Below are 16,428 nucleotides of genomic sequence, written 5' to 3'. Positions count from 1 at the left end.
GAAAACAACAACCGCGCCCTTAGCCGCCAGACCGCTCCACGTGTGCCTCTGTACCTTAGTATTTTACTTCCACACTGCGCCTCCTCTGAGTCTCAGTATGCTTTTCTCTTTTCTTCTAGTTGTAGAATTTCCACTCAGCCAGCCTTCCTGTGGTTCTGGATGATGTCCGTTCCCTCTTTTAGTTGTATTTTTGAAGTGGTTGTTCGAGGCAGCAAACTCCGGTGTTCACCTATGTCACCATCTTGGTTTCCCATGTTTTTATTTTAAATTTAGGCACCCAAAGACTCCTGCATTATGGCCATTTTTAGATGAGATTTCTAGTGACAGTGCTTGCCAGTAATAGGATTCATATCAGGAGTATTATTGAGGGCTGGGGTCTGGGAGTTTCTGGCCATGGAGGCACAATTTACCATGTAAATTGTAGTGGCTTTTTTTTTTTTAACACTGGAAGTATGAGCAAATTCTCTAGGGAGACTATGTAATGGGTCAAAGTGTGCTGCTTATGGGTTGAGCTCTTCGAGGCTCTCAACCCTTGAGTGGCATTCAACCCTCTTATGTGCCTCTGTTTCTCTCCCTGGCTGTCTAATACAGCCCTGAGGACTCGAGTGCTAGGTGACCAATCTTTATATGTGTGTCCCCGGATGAGTCAATTCCTTAATTAAAGTTGAGTTGGAGGTTCCCTGTGGGGCCCCTACAAGTCGTGAGGAATGACCTCTGACACCTCCACAAAGATTTTTAGTCGCCTAAGGCACTAGAGATTCAGGCTGGAGGGAGGATGTGACCCTTATCTTCGGAGCTGAACTAGTTCAGCTCTCATTTATACAGCAAAGGCATTGGGTCAGACTCTCAGAAAGCAATTCAAACTGGAAAACCAAATTGAAAAACCAGCCACACATTTTTCCTCCTGTCTCACCTTATAGCCTGGGTTCTGTCAACCCTTAACCTTGACAGGTTAGCATGTGGCCTGTTTTCATCCACAGAGAGAAACAGAGGAAGGAATTAAAATAGAAGAGACAAGATCAAGGGGCCCTTGGAGACAGGTTCAGGGAGCTAGCCCGGATGAGGTGCTGCTGCCCACTGCTCCCTGGTTGCAAGTCTCACAGGGACAGGGACCTTTAGAGCTTAGGAGAAACAAAGATAGGAAATGAGAGAAAGGAACATACAGGTGTGAGGAACAACACACACCTTTGTCTTAAGGGTTTTACCTGTTTTATTTATTTGGGTTTTTAAATACGTTTTTATTGATTTCAGAGAGAGAAGAAAACGGGAAAAAAGGGAGAAACATTGATGTGAGAAGTACATCAATCAGTTGATTTGCAATAAATGTGACTCTTTAATTCGACTTCTTGAGGCGTCCCTGTGTGATTCGCGGGGTACATTACAACAGTGGTACTGCTTCTTGTAAAAGGAGTGCTCTGCTCGACCCACTGGCCGTGTGACCTGCCACATGCAGTGTTTCAGAAGCCAAAGGGAAGAAACGATATAGCCATCACCCTCTTTGGGCTCACTTCCCAGTGGCCTGGTTTTCGGATAAAACACACTGTGTTTAACCAGGAGCTGGTTTTGGCAAAGGACATTTTACAGATAAAATATATCAGCTTGCTTGATACCTGTCACTGTGTCTCTCTGTTCTCAGGGCCTGCCTTGGCCTCCACAGTGCCAGCAGTGCCAGCCACCTCCTAAGAGAAATTGGATAAAGCCTGGAGGGTGGTGTTGGTGTTCTGCAGGTATGGCTGTGAGGGAGTGCAGGTCAGGTCAACAGGGAACCTGGGTTGTTGGAGGTAAACAAACTGTGTATTCGGGAGGCTCCAGAGCTGCATACCTGGGGACTCACACCTCCAGCTTGAACAGAACCAACTGCCCTGCCCTCCTTGGTCTCAGCACAATGGAGTTGACCTTGGCCTTTGACCTGCCAAAGCAAGACACTCCCAGGCTCTCCTGAGCGCTCCATTTTGTGGCCTTTCCCAACCTGGTTTTGGGAGAAATTCTTCCAAATTACTGATTTCTTCTGTGAGCAATGTTAGGTCTTGAGCAGAACTGAGTCCCATCAGGTGTTAGAAATCATATAGCCTAGTTAGGCTAGCGGGGCCTTCCTGCCTTGGCTCCTTAACATAGCTGTGGGGTTTTCTGCTTTAAGAGAGGGATCTGGTGAGCCATATGGAAGTCGCTGGTGAGGTGACAGATTCAAGGCAGCAGAAGGGAAATGCATGTTTAGCCAAGGACTTTGCTTGGTTCCTAATTCTTTCTGCTGTCATTCTCCTCACATGGTCCTGGAAAGCATATCAGGGGTTTATCCAATTTTTAAATTAAGATAAATGTCATTTTCCCCCCCACTGATACTTCAAGATTGAATGTGAGATAGAATTTTCAGACAAGCCAAAATTGAAAGAACTTGCCAGCAAGCATCCTGCCCTAAATGAAGATGTTTTTCAAGCAGAAGGAACGTGATCTCAGGAGGAAAGCTGGGCATGCAAGAACAAATAAACAACAAAAATGGTAAATACATGCATGGTTCTAAGTGAACATTGACTGCATAGGACAATACTAATAATGTATTGTGGGGTTGAAAAAACCAAAACACACATGGGAGAAACAACATTTAAGTAGGGAGGGGAGTAAATGGAGTAAAAGTGTTCTGAGGTCTTTGCATTGTCCGGAGAACAATAAAAGTCACCAATTAACACAATAGTGTGATAAGCCAAGAGTTCATGTTGTTTTCTGGGGAACCACCAAAATATAATAAGAATATGCATTTTCAAAACAAAAATAGGAAAGCCAAACTAGGAATAAGCAAAAGTAATAAGTCCAAAAGAAAGCAACAAAGAAGGAGAAATACAATAGGTTGGACAATAAAATCAACATAGTAGGATGATAGGTTAAAAACCACTAGATAGCCCTAGCTGGTTTGGCTCAGTGGATAGAGCATCGTCCTGTGGACTGAAGGGTCCCAGGTTTAATTCCGGTCAAGGGCATATGCCCAGGTTTCAGGCTTGATCCCCAGTAGGGGACGTGCAGGAGGCAGCCAATCAATGATTCTCTCTCATTGATGTTTCTATCTCTCTCCCTCTTCCTTCCTCTCTGAGATCAATAAAAATTTATTTTTTAAAAAGGAGCATGAATTTTTAAAAAACACTGGATATATTATACCATAAATGTAAATGGACTAAATGCTCCAATTAACAAATGAATACTGTCCAACTTGATAATTCAGAAATGCTGACAGTTTAAGTACTTGGTTTTCAAGAGAAATACTAGTGTAAATGACTTAGTGCAAATTCACCATGCACCAAGGACAGGATATTGGGCAATGGGGCAGGGTTGTTTTTCAATATGAAATTTAAGAAATTGGTTGGCTATCCAGTGGGGGCCTCTTTTAGATTTTAACAACAGCTAGGCAATTAGAGTTTGGGTCTGAGATCAGGCTCCAGAGGGAGACTGAGTGTCACCAGCAGCAGAGAGCTGGCTGTGGAAGGGGCTGAGTGTCTTCCCGGAGGAGAAGGGACCCAAGGACCTCGGAGAAGGGACCCAAGGACCTCGGAGAAGGAGCCAAGGAAGAGCTGCATCAGACGACAGAGGAGAGTGGCCATGGGAGAGAGGTCAGAGAGGCCGAGGCCCAGGAAAAGACTCCTCCACTAGGCAAGTGCAGGGGGGTGGAGACAGTGTTAGATAGGGAGTGGAGAGCTGGTGGAGGCGGGAGAGTGGAAGGGTTTGACAGCAAAAGGGCAGGCAACCTCATAAAATCTCACTTCTGGAGTCACCCAGTGTTTCTCCAACTTGCCTGTTAATCAACATCAAAGCAAGGCTTGTGAAAACCCAGCTGCCGGGGCCCCACCCCCAGAGTCTCTGGTTCAGGAGGCCTGGGGTGGGACTGGAGAATTGAATCTCTAACAAGTGATGCTCAAAGAAGCACACAAGCCAATGTTCCTGCCTTGTCTCTTAAATCGGCCTTTTGCTATTTAAATTTATCCCAGGAAAGGTTCTCTTGCTAGAAGCTGGTATGGGGAAGGCACTACAGGCCCAGCCAGTGCCCGGGTCACAGGCTGGGTCCCATCCCCAGCCTTCCCTGACTCACTCAATGCCCATCGGTCCAATGCTGACCTCTGGGTTTGCCTCTCCAGACCCACCCTCCGCTCTGCTCCGCCCTGTTCTGTGATGGGGAGCTGAGCTCTATGGGCAGCACTCGCAGGCCCACCCCCGCCAAGAGCACAATCTGGGAAAGATACTGCTTCTTCCCCTTATAATTCAGGCCTCCACCTGCTAATGGCTCCACACTTTTCCAGACCTTGGGGCCTCCCCGTAACTCATTGGTTTCCCTGAACCTTGCCCACACTCTTGCAGACAGACCTTCACCAAACTCTCTTCCCTCACCCCTTGGAGTAGGACGACTGTTACCATGTCTTTTTTCCAGTTGCTTTCCAGGTGCTCCATCTCCATGAATGGTCTCCCAAGGTCAGACACTTAAGGTCCCAGGTTCCTCTGATTCCATCAGAGGCCATCTCCCTCCTTACATCTCACAGATCCCTGCCTCCCCACCCCACCCTCTGCTTCCTTTATGGCCTTAGCTTCCTCCCTCGTTAATTGCGGTCTGGACCATGGCCAAAGTGGTCAGCTATTGTCCAGCATTCATTCTCAACTATGGCAGCACCCTCCCCACAGGCCCACAGGGAACGTTCTACAGCTCATGTCTTGCCCTGTCATCCCCCAGCCTTCCCCATATCAGCTTCTAGCAAGAGAACCTTTCCTGGGATCAATTTAAATAGCCATGTCAGCTGCTTTGATGCTAACAGTCCAAATGCAGCACAACCTTCCCAGATCTGCCCCAGCCCATGTGCCAGCCTTATCTCTCTGTGTCCCCTCCCTGTCTACACACATATGCACTCACATACTCTTCACACACTCACACATGACATAGTGCAGCTACACGGAGCTGCACACAGTTCCCTGATATGCTTCACCCTCATCCGTGAGCTCCCTGCTCCCCGGCTTGTCCTCCTTCCTCCGTCAGATGGGCTCGCCCACTGCACATCTTCCCAGACTCATTGTGACCACCGCCTCCTGAACAAAAGTTTCTCTGATCCTCTCCGGGCAGAACTGACTACTCCCTCAGTTTCCCCACTCCATCAGTAGAGCATCCTGCATTGCTCTGTGACACTTGATTGCACTTAACCATTCATCTGTCCTTGGCAGACTCCTTGAGAATAATATTGTTTCAGGGACAGTGACTGAATGTAAAGGACTCCAATCGCATGAGCGTCCAGGCTAGGGAGGCTCCTTGGTGTTTCTTTGTCTCCGTTGGCTCCTTGGGGCAGCTGTTCAGACCCTGCCGTGCCGACCCCACAGCTCCTGGCTTTTCCTTCCCAGCAGCTCTCACCATTTGACATCTTGACGTGAGGATTTCATTAGCACTGGTCTCCCCCACAGGAGCATAAAGACTCCAAGAACTGGCTGTCTTGCTCACCACTGAGTTCCTAACTGCCAGAGACCATGTCTGACACATAACAACAGTTCAAAAACCCCGCATATTTGCCTTATAAACAATAGTATTTTGGTTGGACAACGTAACCTACTTTGTTGCCACCATTCTTCCTGACCATCCTGACGAACTCCTTGGATAAAATTCAAAAGAATCTATGACAACACCACGTCCCTCCTTTAACCTCTCATCTACACAGTTTGAATTAAAAATCAGCATTGTGCTGGTGAGAATGTAGAACGGTACAGCTGCTGTAGAAGACAGTGTGTCGGGTCCTCAAAAAATTATACGTACAACTACCATATGGTCCAGCAATTCCACTCCTGAGCTTCTCCCCGAAAGAATTGACAGCAGGGTCTCAAACAGATATTTATACGCACGTGTTCAAGGCAGCATTACTCACAGTAGTCAAAAGGTGGAAACAAACCAAATGTCCATGCACAGATGAGGGCACAGAGAAAGTGTGATATATTCATACCCTGACTATTACGTGGCCTTAAAAAGGAAGAAAGTGCTGTCACGTGCTACAACGTGGATGGATTTTGAAGACATTACGTTAACTAAATGAGCCAGTTACAAAAGCCAGTCAGAAAGTGTATGAATGCCACTCATATGAGGTGAAATCATAGAAATAGAAAGTAGAAGGGTAGTTACCAGGGCCTGGGGGAAGAGGGCAGTGGGCAGCTATTGTTTGATGGTTTGAGTTTCAGTCTGGGAAGATGAAAAGTTCTGGAGATGGAAGGTGGTGATGGTGGCACGACGTGAACATGCTTAATGCCACTGAGCTATATACTTAAAAACAGTTAAAATAGTAAATGTTGTGTTATATATTACCACAATTAGAAAAATAAATTTAAATGTCAAAAAATCAGCATTGCAATATTTCTCCTAACAAATGGAAGAGCCCTGGGCCTCTGGCGGTCCCTCTAATAGGGACACACCAGGCAGCTGGGGCTTAGACAAAGTATTTGCATGTCAACTGATCCCTGGGATTATTAGGAAGCGGCTAGATTTTTAAGCTTTTCTCTTTCCACACTGAAAAGGTCATCCAAGGGGTACCTAGTCTTAGATAAATGTCTCTCTGTCAAATACTTTTCAATAGCAACCCACACGAAAGTCCCTTGAGGGAAATAAAATAGGAAAAGAGAGAAATGAGAAGACAAGCCCCACAGCCGCTGCAGGACATCTTTGTTCCAATGAGCTGCTTGGTGTGCGTGAGAGCTAAGGGGAGGCGGGTGCTAGGCTGGGCCCGCGCCAGAGCAGGAAGGTCCCAGGCTCTGCTTCCCGGGCACCTGGCACAGGCTACCCACCCACCCCCACCCCCCAGGAAGGAGTGTCTTCTGTTATTTGCAGAGTCCCCTGTGTGCTGCCTGCAGCCTCCTCCTCACCACCCACCGCCCCAGCCCATGTGCCTGCCCAGGAATGAGGTGCATCCACAGCGAAGGCTTCTTGGATCTAAGCCATCCCCAGAGGCCCCCAGGGATTAAAGATGGTACCAGTCACTGGAACTGCAGGCGATGGGAAGGCCCTTCTGTGATGGCCCCATCCTGCCTGCTTGGCCAGGACTACAGGAGTCATAGCACTTCTTGTGGCTTGGCGAAGGGGGGGTGGGGGGGAGGCTCTGTCTCCTCACTATGTGCTCCCCTTCCCCTCTTCTTGCCAAGTGACATGTGCACACCCAGGAAAGCCTTACAGGGAGGGCCAACTGCCCTGAAAGGAAGCAGGAGTGGCCCCCGCTCTCTGCTTTAGTGACTGAGATCATAAGAGCCTCAGGTCTCACTGCACCCGCTGGAGGGGACACCTTCCTCCTCTGCAGCTTCTGGCAAAGTGAGGCCCTCCCCAGCCTCAGAGGCTCACTCAGGCAGCAGGGGACCAGCCGACCCTCCACCGCGCTGGTGGGCCCCGCTAATGGGCCGGGTGGCTGCAGGGGTTAGGGCACAGGAACTAATGGGCCGGGTGGCTGCAGGGATTAGGGCACAGGAAGTCCAATTTGCTCCTCCACACTTGGGGAAGGAGCACCCTGAGGAGGCAGCAGCTGGATGGTTCTGCTCAGAGCTGGGTTCTCCAGGAGCATGGCGGCGCTGCACCTGCCATTCCTGAGAATGGCTCCTGGCTCTCCCGGCTTCCTCCCAGAGGAGGGGCCTCTCTATAAGGCTTTCAGGTTTACAGCTAAAAAAAAACAAGTTCTGCCCCCCGCTGTTCGGTGGCTATCACTTAACCCTCTGGACCCCAGGCTCTTCTGTAAGCTGAGGGCACTGGCCAGGTGAGAGGTGATTGCTCAGGCTCCTGCCAGCAACAGCAGCCTCCTGGAGAAAGGTGTTCAGAATATCAGCCACACCCCAACACACACACCGGCCCCACAAAACTGCGCACTGGGTCAGGGCCCTGTCAGGGCTTTCTAGGGCCCTAGGCATTTTTGCCTTCATGGGCCTCTTCTTCCATAAAATATATTAAAAATCATATTTTATAACTGTATTGGCATAAAAATGAATATATTAAAAACATTTTCTTCTACCCAAAATGTCTCTTTTTCTTCCAATTTTAAAATAAAATATTTTCAGGGGCCCCAAGGGTATTGTTTGTGAGCCCTCAGACGTTATGGCCCTTCTGTGTGATGGATAGGTCAGCCCCGCACTGAAGGACATACTGGTAGAGGGAACAAGAAAGCGACCAGGCGAGGAGGGAGGGTCTAACCTGAGCAGCCGTGCGGCCTGGTCAGTCACTTCACCTCTCCGTGCCTCAGTTTCCCCATCTAAGGCTAATAACAGTATCTACTTCACAGAGTAGCTGTGAGGACCAAAATGAGATCGTGTGTGTCCCTTGGTTCAAATGGTGCCTGACACAGAGGAGTCACTAACACAGTGTTTGCTCTCATTAATGCCATTGTTTATTGCGGTTCTAGCCACTTAGCTCACCCTCTGCACCTTCACTGATGCTCTCCAAGAAAGCAAGGCGGAGCCCTGGCTGGTGCGGTCAGCTGTTCAGAACACCGTCCCGTAAATAAAAGGTGGCGGGTTTGATTCCACGTCAGGGCAAGTGCTCAGGCAACCAAGTGATGTTTGCTGTTTCTCTCTCACATCACATAATGTTTTTTCCCTTCCTTTACCCTAAAAATCATTTTTTAATAAAGGAAAGAATATATTTTTTTTAAATTTGTCTTTTTAAAAATTTGTAAAAAGGCAAGGTGGAGTTTCCTGCTTACAGGGACATCCTGCTTGGACCTCCCGGAGCAGATACGGCTATTGGAGAACTGCTTGTTCAGGGACACTTTATTTTTATGAAACTCCTCGGCGGTATTACTCATGCAGGCTCCCAGGGAACCAGACGCCCAGGGAGAGGGTGCCCTTGCCCTGACCCAGCTGGTGGTGAGCGACCTCCTGGGCAGGAAGAAGGGGCACAGGCCGATCTGCCGCCTTTCCTCCTTTGCTCCCCAGCTGTCAGAGTGGGAGGCTTTGAGGCCTTTTAAAGTGCAGGGGCCTCTGGGATCAATTCGTGTCTTAATCCCTTATCAGACCACAAGAGGAAAGCCTGGCAGCTGGGCTTTCCTAAGGGGGCGTGAACGGGGCTGTGCTAGGGGCTTCACATGCATTATCTCGTTTAACCCTGACAACCCCAGACAACCCCAGACGTAGGGGTCGCTGTCCCCTTCTACAAACCAGCAAACAGGCTCAGAGAGGGCCGCTGACTTGCCCGCAGGTCACCCCTCCTCCTTCCTGCTGCCCCAAGAGAATACTGGGACTTAAGAGAAGTTCAAGCGTGAAGATAAAGGGAAATGGAAGCCAGCCTGCCAGGGGCTGCCTTGGCCAGGGCCCATCGCTGAAATGCCCCGGGCCTCAGTTTCCCCACCTGCACAAGGCGGGGCGTTGGCCCTGCATCATACCTGCTGTTGCTCTCCCTGCCTGGTTGGACAGAGCTGACGTCTGGCGCCTTTCCCAGCCCTCCTGGGCATTTCTCCAGTTCCTGAAGGGACAGCCACCGGCCATGCCACTCCTCCCTGACCCCCAGAGCAGGGAGGCTCCTTGGGGACAAGTTTGCAGAGGGGCTTTGTCATGGGGCTTTTGCTAAATTATTGTTGCTGCATTGAAAAGCAGGTGGTCCCCTCAAACCCCCAAATTTCCATCTGGGCACAGGGTGCCTGAGCCGGGGGGCCACTTTGTGTCCAGACCCTCCTGGCCAGCTCTTACTTTTCTAGAAGAGCTGTCCTTTCTGAACGTCAACAGCTTAGTCACATCAGCTCCTCTGCAGTCAACAGCCCTCTCCACTCCCTTTCTCCCAGCTCTTTCCTTCCAGGGAAACTTAGTGACTCTGGAAGCCAAGTCGGGCGATCTGACTCAGGGAGGAAACCAGGGGAGAGGGGGTGCAGGGCGGGAGGCCAGGCCCGAGAGAAGGGATAGAGCGTGGGCAGCAGGCTGGGGGCCGAGCCCCCCCAGGCCAAGGGAAGGACACAGTCCTACCTCCAAAGGCCGGCCTCATGGTGAAATCGTGGTCCTCCACCCTGAGGAGCGGCTGAGCCTCCCCTTTCCGCGTTTTGGTCCCGTCGAGGTTCTTCTTGGAAAGGTGGCTGCAGAGACAAGGAGACACACTGCTCCGTGGCCCACCAGGCACTGAGTGAGGCCGACTGGAGAGGTTACTTTTGGCAAGAACTACCATTGAGCACATGTTCTCCATGGGGCTCAGCAACACCTTCCCACCCCTCCTACCCCTCTGCCCCAGGCCCTCACAGGCCGGGAGGACCAGACCCCTCCAGAGCTTTGCAAAAGGAAACACCTCCCGGCAGGGCACCATTCCACCTGACCAGCTCTTAATTGTCAAAAGTTATGACTAGAGGACAGTAGTTGGGTTGAATGGTGGAGGAATTAAAATGTGGGTTTTATTCTTTTTAAACATTTCTCTTATGTTGTCATAATGTTGGTTTTGTGATAAACAAACATCTGAGACCCCAAGCTGACATCAGTCCAGCTGGCAGCTGCCTGCGGAACCCACCCTGGCGCAGAGCCTCTGTCCACAGCCAGCAGGGATCAAGGCCAAGCTGGACATGCAGGGGCTCCTGCCATCCCCCCGGGTGGAAGCTGGAGCTGGAGGACCCTGGTTCACGCCCTTCCCTCTAACCCAGATGACAAAGGAGTAATTCTCTCTCCTCTCTCATTCACACTCACTCTTTCCAGATTTTTTTTTCTCGCCACCACCGTACATAATCTAAAGCAGTCAAGTCCAAAATGTTCTCAAGCAATATTCTACGGACAGGAGTATCACTAAGCACAAAAAGGAAAAGGAGGAGAAGGAGAGAGAGGGAGGGTGTGTAGGGAAGGGAGAGAGAGAAAAAAAAGGGGAGAAGGGAGAGAGAGGGAGAGAGAGGGAGGGTGTGTAGAGGAGGGAGAGAGAGAAAAAAAGGGAAGAAGGGAGAGATGGAGGGAAGGTCACCCTGAGCTACAAAGCAGCTCCACCTGAGACACACGAAGATGTTTCACCTATTAAGTTTTCAACTACCTGCCTCAAATCAAATGCTCTGGCCGAACACAGACCTCGGAATGGGGGCTGGGCCCAGCCTGGCTCTGCGCTCACTGCGGGTGACACGGGAGTGCTCCTGCCCTCCCTCCCCGCTCACCCACTTTACCTTGGCTGGGGCATTGCCAGCTGCCCTGTCCCTCTCCTCCTCCTGGGCTTTCCGCTGTCCACAAGAACCATCAGGCAAAACAAGAACAAAATGAGTTTTGTAAGATAAGGCATTCTGTGAATGTCTGCGATGCTGCAAGCTGCTTTCCAGTGGCCTGCGGCAGGGCCAATCCCCCCGGCTTAACCATTGATACGGTTGCTGCCTCGTGACAGTGTGGGCATGTCTGGCCAGGCTGATTCTCCCAAATTAATATTTGATACTGATGCTTGTCCCACCCTACCCCCCACGCCCCAGGACCTGACACAAACTCGAGGCTTTGCCCTCCCTGCTGCTTAGTGACTGGTCATTAGTCAACCTGTTTGTCCTCCTGTGGAACTCTGCCTCCGCTGAGCTCGAGGGCAGCTTTGGCTAAAACTGTTATATAAAAAAAATTAAATCTCTTGAACATGCCAGCTTTTTGCTGAAACCTTTAATCCATCTCTCTGGCTACATAAAACCAATCTGTCACATGTACCAGGGAGTCAGCTTGGACTCTGCGTGGATTTGCAGGAAGACTTCGTGGACACGGAGGTGAGTGAATGAAGGTGCTCAGGAAATGCTGAGTAAGCACACCCAGGACCTGTTGCACGAGGCTGCTTTATTTCATTTTTTAAGATATTTTTATCAATTTCAAATAAGAAGGGAGAGGGAGAGAGAGATAGAAACATCAATGATGAGAGAAAATCATTGGTCGGCTGCCTCCTGTATGCCTCGTACTGGGGATGGAGCCCACAACCCGGGCATGTGCCCAGGAATCGAACTGTGACCACCTGGTTCATAGGTCAATGCTCAACCACTGAACCACACAGGCCAGACGGTTGCTTTTTTTCTTGATCTAAGAGATTGTGCTTTGCCAATGACCAAAGAGGCTTGCTTTTCCCCCATACACACATCAATTTCTCCAATGAAAACACATCTTATCAAAATATAAAATACATTTTCATTTTAAAAGAAAGCGTAAACCAAAGACTTCAGGATAATATAAGCTGTTCTTCCTATCATGAATATTAGATTAACTTTGGTCCTTAATCCTAAAATGTATAATGTCAAACATCATAAATTAGGCTTGATGCCTATCCTAAGATATGGAACTATGAACATCAGAAGTCTAAAGATACATGTGGTTATGTTTAACCTACCGACGGAATAAAATGTTTTACTAGTAAACCTACTTGTTGCCTGCCTGCTGCTTCTGGGGATGGAGATAACGCCAGTGTAGTAGATACTTAGGGAGATGAGGATGGAGGCCAGAAGGAGCAAGAGCCAAAAGTGAAACCAAATTGGGCTTTTCTTAAGGACGAAAGAATCAAAGGGAGCTCTTTTGATTCCTTAGCAAAGTGGAATGACATGATTTGCTTTATTTTTTCAGAAATTTCTAACTAGAATCAGTTGAATCAAGGAAGTTACAATATTAAAAGAGGATGAGGTCCTGCCCTAGAAGGGGGAGGGATGAAGAAGAGAGGACATAGTCAAATTATTACTGAAGTAGAATATATTTGGTGACTGAATGGAGTAGGAGGCAAGAGAAGTCAACAATGACATCTAGGTTCTGGTGTGGAGGAAGGTCTGGTGATGGTACAACCGTTACTTGATGTTCCTTAGAGGTGGGCAAGTTCGGTGGGGAGATGAGATAAATTTTGACTTGTGCCATGGGACCTCCAGATGCCCCGTAGGCAGCTGGACTATGACCCTGGAGCTCAAGAGAAAGGTCTGGCCCGGAGAAACGGATTTGGTGCCATCAGTGCATGGTGATAATTTAATCACAGGAAGGGTGAGATCTTCCAGGGCCCAGGTCCACGCACAGAAGCCTGGAGAAGCAATACTTTTAAAGGATGGATGGGCTGTCAGAACAAAACCATAGAACTGGCAAAAGAGGTTGAGTATGAAAACTGAAGGAGAGTTTCAAGAAGGAGGGTAATCAACAGTCAGTGGTGCGAAGTGAGGGCGAAAAACGGGTTGCTGGCTCAGGCACCCAGCAAGATCATCGTGCCTAGCTTCAGTTAACTGTAGTTTCAGTTATGAGATGTGGCAGGAAGCCCAATTACAGTGAGTGAATAGAAATTTGGGAGTGGGAGTAATTCTGTATGGGAACGAACTCAGTAGTTTCCAAACCTGGCCACTCAGAATTATCCAGGCAATTTGTTAAAAACCCCCCACTCCTGCCAAAGATTTAGTGGGTAAGGGGAGAGACCTATTAAAGTTCTTTTTCCATCGATTTTGTTCAAAAGAGCTCTCTTCCTTTCTTCCATTTGGAACACAAGTCTATAAAGGACTGGCTGGAACTCCTGAGTTGTGCCGGATGTTGGTTTTCAAGAAATATTTGTCTCGCTGCATTCCAGATGCAACTTTAGGTCCTACCAATGTTCAAAAACTATTTTCAGTAGTTCAATTATGTAATTACAGTAGGAAGAAAACCACAGTTGGAAATGGTGTAACTTTTTTTTATAGCAGCTTTACTGAAATATCATTCACATACCATAAATTCACCTCTTTAAAGTGTGGTTTTTAGTATATTCTAAAGTTGTTGCACAACTATCACCACTATCTAATTTTAGGACATTTTCATCTCTCCAAAAGAAACCTCACTCAGTAGCAGTCACCCTTCCCTTCAGTCCTGGCAATCAGCAATCTACTTTGCCTCTCTGGATTTGCCGATGCTGGACATCTATATATGTAAAAGCCTAAGCAACCGGAACGCCAGAACAACTGGAATGACCAGAATGACTGGTCGCTATGACATGCACTGACCACCAGGGAGCAGACGCGCAACGCAGGAGCTGCCCTCTGGTGGCCAGTGCGCTCCCACATCCAACCTCTCGTGGCCAGCTAACCTCCCCTGGTCCCTTCCTGTGGCAGGCCAACCTCCAGCGGTCCCTTCCCCCCGTCTGGCAGGCCCCAATTGGCCCTGATCACCGGCCACACCTAAGGACCCTACTCATGCATGAATTTCGTGCACCAGGCCTCTAGTATCATATAAATGGAATCATACAATATGTAGCCATTTGTGGCTGGCTTCACACACTTAGCATAACGTTTTCAAGATTTATCCATGTTGTAACATATATATGACTTCATTTTTATCACCAAATAATATTCCACTGTATAGATATAACACATTGTTTATCCATTCATCAGTTGATGGGCATTTGAGTTTCCAGTTTGGGGCTCTTAATGCTGCTATGAAAATTAACATACAAGTTTGTGAGATGTTTTCATTTCTCCTGTATATTAGAATTGCTGTGTTAATGGTAACTCTATGTTTAACTTTTTGAGGAATTGTAGCTGTACCACTTTACATTCCTACCAACAATATGTGAGAGCTCCAGCCTCACTGACACCCTTTTTGATTCTACCCATCACAGTGAGTGTGAAGTGCTAGCTCACTGAGTTTTTGATGTGTATTTCCCTAGTGACTAATGAGCATCTCTTCACGTAGTTCTGACATGTGTGCATCTTCTTTGTACAACTGTCTATTCAAATATTTTGCAATTTTAAAATCAGATTGAGTTGAGTTCTTTAAATATTCTAGATACAAGTACCTTATCAGATATATTATCTGCAAATATTTTCTCCCACTCTGTGTTTTCACTTTCTAAATAATTTTTAAAACAGAAAAGTTCTATTTTGATAAAATATAATTTACCTCTTTTCCTTTGGTTGTATGTGCTTTCAATCTCCTAAGAAACCACTGCCTAACCCATGGTCACAAAGATATAGTTTTCACTCTGACATCAAGGTCTCAGATTCATTTTGAGTTAATTTGTGTATGTGGTGTGAGGCGGTGGCTATAGAGCTTTGTTCATTTCTCTCAGGACAGAGGGCTGACCCGTGGCTCAGGCTCAGAACTGTGGGGCAGCCCCATTAGCATTTGCTGAGTTAGATTAGGCCACAGAGCTAGGTGGGCCTCTGGCCACACATAGCCTTTTGTCCTACACAGGAAGGGTTTGAGCCTGTAAGAGCAATGGAGATGGGACAGAGTCAGGTCTGTGTACTGGCTGCAGTGTCAGGAATGGGGCAAGAGTGGAGACCTGTTAGAAGTTACTGCACTGATTCAGAGATGATGGCTAATTAGGGAAAGCAGTGAGCACGAGGCGAAAAGATGGGAGAAAATATTCAAGGACATAAAATGGACAGAAGACCAGATGATATAAAGAATACCACCTTTGGTCAAACAAGGTATGAATAAAGTCACTGGTTTTATTGAGCAGTTCAAACTAGTTCTGAAGGGCAACTGTTAAAGAGTTCCAAACAGTTTTTGAGCAATGTACAGCCTCCCACAGGCTTTCATAGTATACGTTAATGTACACATTATTGCTAAGTCAGGTTCACTAAATGCATTTGCCTTTCATATACTTATTTGCATGTAATAAAACAATATAGACTTTTCAGTACTTCAGCCTAGGTTTCTGCTCAAGTAAGTCTAAATGTGTGAGGTTTGCTTATTTACTGACTAGAGGCCCGGTGCACGACATTCATGCACTCCAGGTAGTGGGGGGAGAGGAGTTCCTCAGCCCAGCCTGTGCCCTTCCGCAGTCTGGGAGCCCTTGGGGGATGTCTGACTGACAGCTTAGGGAGCTGGCCTAAGCTGCAGTTGGACATCCTTAGTGCTGCTGCGGAGGTGGGAGAGGCTCCTGCCACCGCCGTGTTCACCAGCTGTCGGGTGGCTTCTGGCTGAGCAGCACTCGCCCTGTGGGAGTGCACTGACCACCAGGGAGCAGCTCCTGTGTTGAGTGTCTGCCCCCGTTTGTCAGTATGTGTTATGTCCAGACTTCAAGATCCCCCAAGACAGACCACTAGGGAGCCGAGTCCGATGCAAAAGCAGTCTTTTATTCAAGCCCAGGACTTGGTCCCCCCCATGCCTCCATTACTGGATGCAAGAGAGAGCCCTGAGTCCCAAGGGAACAAAGAATTTATAGGGCTTAGGGTTGGGGGGTGGGGGCACACTCTGACCACTGATTTGGCCGATTCCGGTTGGTTGAGTGAGGGCTGGGGGCTAGTGACGCAAGGGCAGGGTGCAGCTAGGGTCTGGTTACACAAAGACAGGGGGGTAGCTAGTATACTCTTGGCCTTGGGCTAGTTTCCCCCGCTTTCCCATTGGCTGAGATAAGGGCAGGCTGAGTAACTGATACATTCAGCAGCTTTTTCTTGGAAGAGGGGATAAGGACACAGCTATCAGTCCTGTTCTGTCCTTTCATATGCGTCATAGCAACCTGTCATTCCACCGTTCTGTCAATTTGCATATTGCCCTTTTATTATATAGGATTCTGGTCTATAAAATGGGAGGTCTCAAGATGCCAGAAAG

General features: G+C 48.2%; 1 protein-coding gene across 1 annotated transcript in view; it reads right to left on the bottom strand.

Moving 5' to 3' along the window:
- GABRR2 (gamma-aminobutyric acid type A receptor subunit rho2) overlaps nucleotides 1-11,265 on the bottom strand; it is a 36,289-nt gene extending 25,024 nt beyond the window's left edge. The window contains exons 1-2 of the mRNA XM_059699618.1: nucleotides 11,088-11,265; nucleotides 9,928-10,034 (exon numbers count right to left, since the gene is read on the bottom strand). Of these exons, the coding sequence (XP_059555601.1) occupies nucleotides 9,928-10,034; nucleotides 11,088-11,200 (220 nt within the window). The 5' untranslated portion in view covers nucleotides 11,201-11,265. The remainder of the gene's footprint in view (nucleotides 1-9,927; nucleotides 10,035-11,087) is intronic.
- Between the last annotated feature and the right edge of the window lie 5,163 nt (nucleotides 11,266-16,428).

Source organism: Myotis daubentonii, chromosome 6 (genome assembly GCF_963259705.1).
Source record: "Myotis daubentonii chromosome 6, mMyoDau2.1, whole genome shotgun sequence".
Classification (NCBI taxonomy): domain Eukaryota; kingdom Metazoa; phylum Chordata; class Mammalia; order Chiroptera; family Vespertilionidae; genus Myotis; species Myotis daubentonii.
This window is presented reverse-complemented; position numbering and strand designations above follow the sequence as displayed.